General features: G+C 39.6%; 1 protein-coding gene across 2 annotated transcripts; it reads left to right on the forward strand.

The window, feature by feature from the left end:
* Positions 1 to 1379: 1379 nt before the first annotated feature.
* On the forward strand, positions 1380 to 11826 carry LOC120737616 (macrophage mannose receptor 1-like). 2 transcript variants are annotated; one of them, XM_040038426.1, is made up of 8 exons: positions 1380 to 1410; positions 2807 to 2851; positions 4353 to 4421; positions 8510 to 8848; positions 9233 to 9559; positions 9779 to 9870; positions 10349 to 10442; positions 10576 to 11826. In XM_040038426.1, the coding sequence occupies exons 2-8, from the start codon at positions 2824 to 2826 to the stop codon at positions 10581 to 10583; spliced, it is 957 nt and encodes a 318-aa protein (XP_039894360.1). In that variant the 5' UTR covers positions 1380 to 1410; positions 2807 to 2823; the 3' UTR covers positions 10584 to 11826. The 2 variants fall into 2 exon arrangements, with proteins under 2 accessions (XP_039894360.1, XP_039894361.1); XM_040038427.1 differs by lacking the exon at positions 1380 to 1410 and adding an exon at positions 2259 to 2636.
* The last annotated feature ends 336 nt before the right edge of the window (positions 11827 to 12162 follow it).

The following is a 12162-nucleotide window of genomic DNA, read 5'->3' on the forward strand; positions in this document are numbered from 1 at the left end:
AAATCCAAATTTTGTAATGTAGAAGTAATTTACAGCTGACACCATCAAAAACGTTGCTGCCCCCAGTGTAGTTACTATCGTTTCTTTGTAGATGTGATTTGTTTGATGAATTTTATTAAACAATATATGTTTATTATTAGCTTGTTGGCCCTTAGTAAACCCTGTTTTATTGATGTGAATTACAAATAAGGTGACAGTTTCAGTTCTGGTGGATAAAGCTTTACTTATGAATTTAATTTTTTTTATGATATATGGGTTTTGTTTGGTTTTTTTGGTTTTATTATTATTGTATCATTGTGCATTAATTCTGACAGATTTAACAAGTGCAATACTTGAATCAGCCACACCAAAATGCTCATGTGTTTACATGCTCAGATAGCTGAAGGAGGGAGAACATATTAACTCCTCCAAGCTCACTCATATAAGAAATTTCAAAATATAATTTCTAAGTAAAATTAAAAGCTCTAGTTGAATTATTATTTATGAACACCAAAATATGTTTTTTTTATTCGAGTCTGACCTGTGACCCTTTGCTAAATGTTTTCCCTTCTCTTTCCACTTTCCTGTCTGTTTACACTTTCTCTAGCCATTAAGGGCTAAAAATGTGAGACTGACAGCTAAGTGGGTGAAAATTCCTGTACAATGTGTGACTGTCACGGTTCACCGAGGACTCACACATGGAACTCTTCGGTTTGAGGAGACACAGTGGGGTTTATTTCACATTCACCAGGTGTATTTACAGACAGTGCAGGGAACTGTGCTATATACACGTGTGACAGGGGTCAGGACTCCAGGGAATCCAAGGTGGAGAGGACGGGGGAAAGCATTCGTTCTTCTTCACTCACTCACTGCTTGCTTCCAGCTATTCTCCAATAATCCAATACTGGGGATCTTCACCGGGAAACAGGGATGGGTCCCTGGGATCTAAACATAGAGTTTTATTTATACAACACCAAATCACAACAACAGACACATTTTTTGAATTTTAAGGTAGACCCTAGGGTCTACAATAATACATAAAGGCAAAACTTAACAATCATATGAGCTCCCCCCCATGAGCAAGCACTTTGGTGACAGTGGAAAGAAAAAACTCTCTTTTAACAGGCAGAAACCTGAAGTGATCTAATGGGGTGATATGGTACTATAAGGTCATTAAGGTAAGATGGGGCCTGATTATTTAAGACCTTGTATGTGAGGAGCAGGATTTTGAATTCAATTCTGGATTTAACAGGGAGCCACTGAAGGGAAGCCAATATAGGAGAAATCTGCTCTCTCTTTCTAGTCCCTGTCAGTACTCTTGTTGCAGCATTTTGCATTAACCCTCTGGGGTCCAGGGTATAATTGGCCGTTTTTGACTACTTTTGATCTTACCTCTATATTTCACCTTTAAAATATGTTGAAAGCAAGAAGGTATTGGAACCGGAGAATGAACGTTTTGCAGTGCTGCAAATGCTTGCATTTGATGCGGTACTTGGATTGTTTTGCCACGAGTTCCTGGCATGCAACGCGCGAAAGTCTTGTGGTCTGTCAATCTCTATCGGGAAGGGGTGTTTTTTCTTTTTCTTTTTTCACTTGCAAAGGAAGAGTGTTTGCTAGCGATGTCTGTAGAAAACGCAGTTTTTACCATTCTTCCCGCTGTAAACACCACTGTTTTGTTCAGAAAAAAACATCACGTGTAGTTTTTATCATACCTCTGTTTTACGTGGCCCATCGATACAATTCAAAAACTGGTATGTAGTTTGAGGTCCGCCCTTTCAACCCAAGTTGAAATGGAGACTCTGAATCGCTGCATCTTGTAGCTGTGTCGTCTTAAATTGGTCATTTGATTTTGACGTGCCGGTGCGTCCGGCGACCACAGAGGGTTAACTGAAGGCTTTTCAGGGAGTTTTTAGGACTTCCTGATAACAACGAATTACAGTCGTCCAACCTAGAAGTAAAAATGCATGAACTGGTTTTTCATCATCACTCTGAGACAGGATATTTCTAATTTTAGAGATATTGTGCAAATGGAAAGAAAGCAGTCTTAGATATTTGTTTAATATGTGCATTGAAAGACATATCCTGGTCAAAAATGACTCCAAGGTTCCTCACAGTGTTACTGGAGGCCAAGGTAAAACCATCCAGAGAAAGAATCTGGTTAGATACCATATATCTAGATTCTCAGGGCTGAGTACAATAACCTCAGTTTTATCTGAATTTAGAAGCATAAAATTAGCGGCCATCCAGGTCTTTATATATTTCAGACATTCCTGCAGTTTAACTAATTGGTGTGTGTTATCTGACTCATCTAGACATGTATACATTGGATAAGCATGTAACACCAACGTGCAGGCTTTAATGCTATAATGTCATGTTAGCTGTTTCTGAATCACTTAATGATTTTGCACGAGTGTAGTGTTAATGTATAATTGCAGACAGCAAAATATTAAAATGTAATCTTACTTCATTTTCTTAATGTCAGATGCTCCGGTTAGACTAGCCTAATGACTGTCACTGGCTCTTTAAATCTCTTTTGGCACACCTATAACCAAATAAGTTTCAGTGTCTGCATAATTTCTTTGCATAGTGTGTAATTCAAAAGACCTTCAGATTCACAGAAGGTTTCAGAAGCAAATCAAATCATTGAATCGCATCAGGTACTTGTATATATCTGAGTATAAATTATTTATAGATCAACCGTTAACTTTCTTTGCTTGTTGGTACTTGTTGCTGTACTGGTTGCAAAATATTTAAATGGTGTATGTGGTGTTGTATGCTGTAGTTGAGAAAACTGAGTATTAAGTTGCTGTTTTGCTTTTTTTTCTAGACTACTTCTTCTGAACCATGGGTCATAAAACTCTCATTTGTGCAGGTAAATCCAAACAGTAAAAACATTTTTTTGTGAAGTAATGATGAAAATAAAAAAGAGTTAACTATGAAATAAATCAAAGCAAACTCTTTTAAAAATTTTGTTGCAAATTTAGTCTTATAAACTCATTAAAGAGGGAAAAAAACACAAGATTTCATAAATGAAATAAATTTTTTACTTATTTTTTAACTGAGAATGAAAAACAGTTTCGTGGTAAAGAAGCTGAAAAACTGCATCGAATATCACTAGTGAAAATATTATGACTGAAAGCTTTTTGAAACTAACAATGATATGGGTCTATAAACATGTTGCAAAACCTAGAAACATCTTTTCAGGGTTGGAACAGTGGGTGACATCTGGTCACAGAGATTTTTATATTCATTGATTCATTTGTATTGCTTTACATGCAAGTCCACAGTATCATAGAAACTCAATAACAATGGTAGAGTTTAGCTTGGTGATACAATACGCTACCAAACTTTTGAAACAAACAGTGAGCTTGGTCTATAAACACTGAAATTTTGCAAACTTCATCTTTTCAGAGTTTTAAGAAGCAATTTCTGTCACAGTCAGAGAGATCTTTTCATCCAGTGACTCATTTGCATCATTTTACATACAATTCCCACAGTGTCATTGAAACTCCACAAGAATAATAGAGTTTAACTGTGTTATGACAGAGTACAGTGCAATCTAAGGAGTTTGGAAAGAGTCTGGACTTCTTTAAGTTTCTTGACGATGTTTCATCTATCATCTGAGAAGCTTCTTCCATTCTGAGAAGAATTGGTGGAGTGTCCCAGATTTTAAGCCCTATTGGAAGTGTCCCTGACAGGATCGTGGACCAACTATTGATAAATGCCAAATCACACGAGCCAAGATTTGAAAACGGTATTTAGAGAACTCTAAAAACCCCCATTAAAAAGACATGTCAAGAGACCAAATGTGATACGATTCTCTGCATTTATAACAAATCTAACACCAAGGTTTTTGCAAGCCTAAATAAAAAAACAGTATAAAACAATTTATAGGAAATGTTAAGCTTGCTCAGTTAATTGGTGTCATCGACATCAAAGGAGAGTTATTGTGTGTAATCGTTATAGAAAGATTTAGCCGTCCTGTACAAATGGGGAAGAAAGAAGAAGAAAAAAAATGGATGGTAAATTATTATGTCAAAGTTAGGATTTTTGTAACTTTCCATTTTACAATACATTAGATATGAACAATTCTTTTTATTATTCATGTTTACTACCTACTGCATCATTGAATAATGAATTACTTAGAATTTAGTTAGGTGATTCAAAGACTATATGTCAAGATATGTGTTCAGTTTTAAATTAATTAATTATCATACATGTGTAAAACAATTGTTACTCTTTTTACTCTTTCTGTAACGTCATAGAAAATAACAAAAAAGATGATATATTTATACATTCAGTTTGGATATATCATCAACTGAATATGGCAATATTCAGTAGATGAGTGCTAGTCATTCTTCTTTGGTTTGCAGGAATTTTCATAATGCATTTGATGACCACCACCAGAACTGCACTGCTTTCAGCAGGGTCCAATATAACAGGTAAACAAGCATGCACTGCAGTAGCTCAGTCAGTGTTTTGTTTAGTTTTTTTCATCCATCCATCCATCCATTTTCTTCTGCTTGTCCGGGGCCGGGTTGTGGGGGCAGCAGCCCAAGCAGAGAAGCCCAGATCTCCCTCTCCCCAACCACCTCCTCCAGCTTGTCCGGGGGAACACCCAGGCGTTCCCAGGCAAGCTGAGAGATATAATCTCTCCAGCGTGTCCTGGGTCTGCCCCGGGGCCTCCTTCCTGTGGGACATGCCCGGAACACCTCATCCAGGAGGCGCCTAGGAGGCATCCTTGTCAGATGCCCGAACCACCTCAACTGGCTCCTTTCGATGTGAAGGAGCAGCGGCTCTACTCTGGGCCCCTCCCGAAAGGTTGAACTTCTTACCCTATCTCTAAGGGAGATGCAAGCCACCCTTTGGAGGAAACCCATTTCCACCACTTGTATCCGCGATTTTGTTCTTTTGGTCACTACTCACAGCTTGTGACCATAGGTGAGGGTAGGGACGTAGATCGACTGGTAAATTGAGAGTTTCATCTTTACACTCAGCCCTGTCTTCACCACAACAGACCGGTACAGTGTCCGCATCACTGCGGCCACAGCACCAATCCGTCTGTCGATCTCCCATTCCCTTCTCCCGTCACTTGTGAACAAGACCCAGAGGTACTTAAACTCCTCCACTTGGGACAGGAACTCGTCCCTGACCCGGAGTGGACACTGGCGGAGCACCCACCAGGAACGAGTCTGGCCTGTTGCCGGCGATGCGGACCAAGCTCTTGCAACGGTTGTGTAAGGACTGAATGGCCCGTAACAATAGGCCAGACACCCATTACTCCCGGAGCACCCGCCACAGCATCCCCCGAGGGACACGGTCGAATGTCTTCTCCAAGTCCACAAAACACATTTAGACTTTTTGGGCAAACTCCCATGCACCCTCAAGTATCCTTGAGAGGATGAAGAGCTGATCCAGTGTTCCACGACCAGGACAAAACCTGCATTGTTCCTCCTGTATCCGAGGTTCAACTAACTAACTCCGTGAATCGCTATCTTATTTTGGTGGAGAGGTTTGTATTTCCCAGGGATCCCAGGGGACCTGGTTGTCTGGGGGCCTTTGCCCCACCGGTAGGGTCTCCTATGGTAAATTGGTCCTGGGTGAGGGACCAGACAGAGAGCGATTCAGAAGTCCCCTATGACAAGACCATTGGTGGAACAGTTCACAATGCCTGGGATAGGGTTACCGGGGCCCCACCCTGGAGACAGGCCCGTGGCGGGTGCCCGAGGGTGAGCTTCTGGTGGCCAGGCCTTAGTCCATGGGGCTTGGCCGGGCCCATCACCCGCAGGAGGCACTGTAGGGGCACTTTGAGCCGGGCGGTGGCCAGGAGAGGAGGTCCTGGCAGACCGATCCCCGGCTACCAAGACTGGCAATTGGGACATGGAATGTCACCTCTCTGGTGCGGAAGGAGCCTGAGTTAGTGCGTGAGTTTGAGAGGTACCGGCTAGATATAGTTGGGCTGAATTCAACGCATGGCTTGGGCTCTGGTACCAGCTAATGGTGGACACCAGAGGTGAGGGGAGACACCAAGCTGAAAAAAGACTTTCGTACTGCCTCAAAGAGATTCTGGCAAACAGTCAGGCGACTCAGGAAGGGAAAGCGATGCTCTACCTGCACTCTGTATTTTTTGCAGGTGGAGCGCAGCTGACTTTGACTGAGAAAATTTTCGGGCGCTGGAAGGAATACTTCAAGGACCTCCTTAATCCCACTGACACATCTTCCGTGGAGGAAGCAGAGTCTGGGGATGAAGGGGATGACCCACCAATCTCTGGGGGCGAGGTCACTGAAGTAGTTAAGCAACTTCTTGGTTGCAGAACCCCTGGGGTGGATGAGTTCTGCCCCAAGTTCCTTAATGCTCTGGATGTTGTAGGGCTGTCTTGGTTGACACTCCTCTACAGTGTTGCGTGGAAATCAGGGGCAGTACCCCTTGATTGGCAGACCGGGTTGGTGGTTCCCATCTTTAAAGGGAACCCCGGCTATTAAGACATTCTTGCGCTAAAATATGTACTGTGCTTTCAATAACACATAACTTTTTGAAGCCGTATGTCTTAATCCAGATGTTCTTTGTGCAGCCCTTGTTAGCCTCCATGACCAGTATCCAGTCTTTAAGTGATAACGTGATGAATCCTGTTTCTGGGCCCTAAGTATTCTCATTTAATAAGAGTGTTGTGTTTTCAACATATTTTAATGCTTTGTATATTGTTCGATTTAATCTCAACAAGTCCCTAAAAACAGTCAGTGATCACTGTCGGCTTCTCACGGTTTTTATTACTGCTAATCATTTTAAAGCTCAGTTTTTAAACCCTTACGATGTAACTACAGCCCAGCCCATGCAGCAGTATGTTAATGACTAACCTTGTATTGTGGATGGATTATCTCGGTGGTTCTCCTGACTGACGTTTCGTCCGTTTACAGCATCCTGCCATGCGATTGCATTGGCCCCTAACGTGGGGACCCTCACATTAACTTTTATCGAGTGGAAAAATTCCTCCGTTCGTTAGTGTTCGCCCTCCAGCTTTACTGTTTATGTTATGCTAACATAGCTTGTCGCGCTAGAGATCACGTAGCACATCATTATATACCAGCTTGCCCAACTTCAGTAACCCTACAAACGTCGCTGCTTTTTACTTTCCTGCCATCATTTATGTTGGAAGTGATAGCAGAGCTGTACATTTTAATTTGTTTAATAAATCTCTCAGTCAGAACATGGTATATTATATTTAGATGGAAGCTAGCGAGCTAACTCCCTGCTAACTTCTAACTCCGTTAAATGTCATAAATTCCGTTTTCATGGATGCCTGGATGTTACACTTAATTAACAATCAAACTTAATTGTTACACCTGGCAGAGCAGCCACACTGACCATTTTATTACAAATTAACAATCTGAGACAGTTTTAGAACTGTCAGTAATGCTGCAGCGGTCATTTGACTTTTGCAGCAGAGTTTGGGCCCAGACATGGCTAATAACGTCAGACTCAAATACCGGATAGTGCGGGTCTACCAAGTCGTCACCAGGTCACTAATAGGCAAGTTAATTAATACGGTTGCTACACTATAAAAAACAAAACAGGTTAGCTGAATGAGAGCACCTATACAGCCGACAACCAATACACGTCATCGTCCCAGAATACGTTGTGTGCGAAAAAACATGGCCTCTCCCATGGCTCCAAAATAGTTTTAAACAACAAACATTTAATGAATAACAAAAAAATTGTAGTTATTCTCAAGTATGTTTTTATGTAGGGGACATAATTTGTAACATATATAGAGTAACTTGTCATAATAGTCGTGGTTTGCTTTAAGAAAGGGGACCGGAGGGTGTGTTCCAACTACAGGGGAATCACACTCCTCAGCCTCTCTGGGAAAGTCTATGCCAGGGTGCTGGAGAGGAGAGTCCGTCTTTTAGTTCTTTCAAATACATTTTTATATTTTTTGAGCAATGATAAACCCAGCTGGATTTTACTAAAATTGAGGAGATTTTTTGGTGATTGTAATGACAGTGCATTAATACATTGTCATACTTAAAGGGAAAACTAAAAGTAGACAAAAGTAGTAAGATCAGCTTAATCTAATAATTTCCAGTTTTTTGTTTTGTTTGTTTTTTTCAAGCCAGACACGGTTGGGTTTCGAACCATATCTGAACTGAATTCTTGGCCAGCATTTATTGCAGATCTGTTTCTGACTGAATATTCCTGAGACCTTGACGTGTTTATCAGATTTACCAACCAATTAATATTTTAAAGTTGCAGACTTTTTTCATCTCTTAAAACCAGCTTGTTTCTTAAATTCCTTATTTCATATTTCTTGATTTCACGAGACAGATTATTCATTGGAACAAACTCACTGAAAAAAATGTATTTTAGAATAAAACAGTTATGAGATGGGAAACAAAATATATTTTTGGTTGGTAGGTTTAACTTGAGTAATCAGATGTGTATTTATGCATGAGAAAGTTAATGCTCTTTGGTGATGCAGTTTGTCTGTTTTTAATTGAAGAAAGAAAGGCTAATCTGCTGGGTTTTTTTAAGTGCTTCAGCAGTATCACTTCATCAATAAATCCCTGACCTGGTATGAGGCTCAGAGCTTCTGCAGATTAAAGTACACCGACTTAGCAACCATAAATAACATGGATGATGAAAACCAGCTGATCAACACACTGGACGTGACATCATCATGGATTGGACTTTACAATGGACAGACCAACAGGTGGCTTTGGTCTGATGGCAGCGGTGTAACGAGCTTCACCCAATGGAGCCCTGGTGAACCAAGCAACTCTGGAGGGGTTGAGGCATGTGGACAGATGTATGATAACGGCCTCTGGAATGATGCTCAGTGTGGATTAGCCATGGCTTATGTGTGTTATGAAAGTGAGTAAATGACACAGTGATCTTTAAAGCAAATGTAAACTGATGCAATTACATACACTGATTAAGTTGAAATAAAACCTTCAGGATTTTGATATGAATTATTTAATGGTGAAGATAAATATAAATTTATATTTCTTATATCTAAAACAAAGAAAGAAAAATCATTAGCTGGGTAGCACACAAAATGATAGCCCAGGTGTGATTCTTTTAAATGTGTGCACATATATGAATCAATACACAATTACAATGGTTTAAGGCATTTAGCCACACTATGGCCCTCCTAAATGTAAATCTGGCTCTAAAAATCTTACCTGATTTCTACTTTTCTTGGAAGAAAAAAGATGTCTAACTTCCCTTTATTCCTCTCTCCTTGTATGTTTTTAGTTCAGCAGGATGGCAGCAAGAAGTATGTGGTTTACACACAGGGACAAACCTGGCCAAACAGTCAAGATCTGTGCAGGCAGAAGCACACTGATCTGGCATGTGTGCATACAGCACAGGAAAATTTAGCGATTGCTGCAGTTACAAACGTAGTGTGGTTCGGTCTGTTTAAAGATTCCTGGTACTGGTCAGATGGAACAAAGACCTCCTTCAGGTACTGGAAAAGAGGCGGAAGTTATAGTGGAAAATGCGTTTCTGTGGAAGCATCACAGCAGGGACGCTGGATACCAGCTGACTGTAACCAGAAAGCAACATTCATGTGTCAAGGAGGTAAGTTCCTGAAATACACAAGTAATAAGTCATTTCTTGGAAAAAGTGTGATGTCAAAACTCGGATAGAAAAATAATAATATTCATAATAAGGATCGCAATCAACACAACGCTCAGATGAACCAAAACAACTTTCTTCTTCCTTTCCTAGATGTAAGAGCATTCATCAAGACAGTCGAAATAATGGCTGAGATTATATTTCTGGGTTTGTATTCTGCAGGTCTCAAGCTAAAGAAGATGGTCATAAAGATGAAGGTGCAGTCTGATGTGGATCTCACTGACTCTACTACTTCCAGCCTATTCCTACAGAAGGTACAAACATAGCTTCAAGGGTCCACCAGGGGAAACTGGTTATACTGCAAGAGTTCATAAAATTACAGTAAACAGAACATCAACCAAAAACTACCTACAGAAAAAAATAATACCAGTATGCAAAAAGTCTTGAGTAGAGTCAAAAATATAAAAAGAGTAATTTTTCAGTGAAGCACATCTGAAGCACTTTGTTATTTATGACATCATGAACTCATCCCTGAGGTCTAGCAAGACTGTCAATTCTATTTTTATACATAATACATTATGGTCTGTGTGCATTTGTTTTTGAAAGTAATAGAAACTAAATAAAAATATTTAAATTCAACACTTAAGTATCTCCTCAAAGTCCAACTGATGATTTAAAAATGGTTTAATTATTATAGTTATCTTAATGTTACACAGACAGGTATGAAGCTGTGTGCTAAATCTGGAGAGTATGTCAAACAATTCTTTTTCTTTGATTGTATTTTTCTTTTAGTTGGAAACAATCCTGAGAGATCAAGGGGTGACTGATGTCCAACTTAAATATAAACGTGTATTTCAACCTCAGTTGAAGACCACTGAGAACACGGGTACGAGAGGCCTCCGTACAGGGAGCATATATCATGCTAACCTTAATTCGAAACATACCAATCATTTTGTGCAAAGTAATTTAGTAAAAGAACAAACAAACAATCAGTGAAAAGTTTTTTCCTCTCTTTACAGGATGCTGAGTGCAGAAGTGCCAATGTCGTTTTACTGCAACATTAGTGGTTATAGTGGTTTGTAGAGCTGATGGATGGAAACAGATTATTTAAAGATTGTTGCGTTCCCCAGCAAATTTATTTACCCTATACTTGTGTAGTTCATAACAGCTGATGTAGATTCTAACCTAAGTTATTAAGTAAATTAAACTTTTACTTACTTTAAGAGTGTAATTAAAACAGTAGATCTTGTCCTCATTTTCCCCCTAAGGTTTTTGGTCATAATATTGTAACTATGGGTGGGAAGAAGAACCTATGCAACATAACATTAAATATTGTAATAATATGAACTCAAAATCAAAGTGCTTATAATAGATGCAAATCACTTTCAAGCTTTGAAAACTTTGCATTACAGTGCTTTGGACATGGCATCTAAGTGCTTTATTTTGAAAAGACTTTCAATTTTTAAAAAACAATTGTGTGAAGAAAATTTTTTTCTGCTTCTTTCAGTCAGTAGAAAAAAAACCAAACATATTTATAGCTGCAACCAGACTGCTCCATTACTTTGTAGTGACTCTCATGTTTTCATTTGGTCACCATATTGTTATACGATAGCCATCTCTCCTAATCTGTGTTTATGGAGGCATGTGTTCTGTCTACAATAAAATAACTTTCTGAATGTTGAACCTTCTTATCCAGTGTTTTTCTGTTGTATTTATTCCCCCATGCCTCACAGCACAGGTCTGAGAGAGATCATTTTTAAAACTAACAGTCTGAGATCACCCGAACAGGTAGAATCTCAGCCACGATAAAACCTTTCCAATAACTCTGGTAAGATGTTCTAGTCTATCCCAAAAAAATACAGTCATCCACAGTGGCTTCATGTGTCTGGCCCGTCGGTGTGTGGGAGCTGAGTCTTCAGTCCTGCAGAGAATACATGCAGGAAGAGGTGGAACTTCATTTTTATGGGCACACAATCGGCCAATCACATGCAAAGACTGAGATCACACCATTATGTGAAAGAAGGGCAGACGTTCTGAAGACGGTGGTACAGGCCAGGTATGCAGAGAGACGGGGAGCCGCATTTAAATGCAAGCGTGTCAGAAAAAGTAACAAGTGAACACATAAAATGAGCAGCATCTGACTACATTTCACTGATGTTGGAGACTGCAAAGCTGAATGCAGGATTGATAAAATTAGGAGATGGATAATGTGATACGCATTTTTATTTTTTAGCCATTTTCCATTGTGGAGAATAAAAGGTTTCAAACTTTTCCAGGCTTTAAACCTCATGCGTCCTCCCTATTAGCAGTGAATGCATAAAAACAAGGCTTTTATGAAAACACTGAATAAAAAATTTCTTCTTGAAAAAGACTAAATTTACAGTTCAGTATTGAATATTACATAAAATAAACTATGTACAAAGTGTCTTTGAATGGCAGAGATGCAGAAATGTGTGCATGTAGCACAGAGGTATTGCTCGTGTCTGAGTGCATAAATGAGTCACTGGCCTGAATGTGGCATGAAGCCATTTATAATTCTTACTCAATTTGATCTGCTGCTCACCACAAACAAGCAAGTAGAAATTTTTTTTGGACTTTTATTTATA

The sequence above is a fragment of the Simochromis diagramma genome, unplaced genomic scaffold (assembly GCF_900408965.1).
Source record: "Simochromis diagramma unplaced genomic scaffold, fSimDia1.1 OVJJ01000413.1, whole genome shotgun sequence".
NCBI lineage: Eukaryota > Metazoa > Chordata > Actinopteri > Cichliformes > Cichlidae > Simochromis > Simochromis diagramma.

Bases quoted from the DNA above. Each gene is read 5' to 3' on its own strand.
- LOC120737616 (XM_040038426.1), top strand. From the start codon at position 2,824: ATGGGTCATAAAACTCTCATTTGTGCAG. The intron at 9,560-9,778 runs GTAAGTTCCTGA...TGTATTCTGCAG, and splicing joins AACATTCATGTGTCAAGGAG to GTCTCAAGCTAAAGAAGATG. The intron at 9,871-10,348 runs GTACAAACATAG...TTTTTCTTTTAG, and splicing joins CCAGCCTATTCCTACAGAAG to TTGGAAACAATCCTGAGAGA.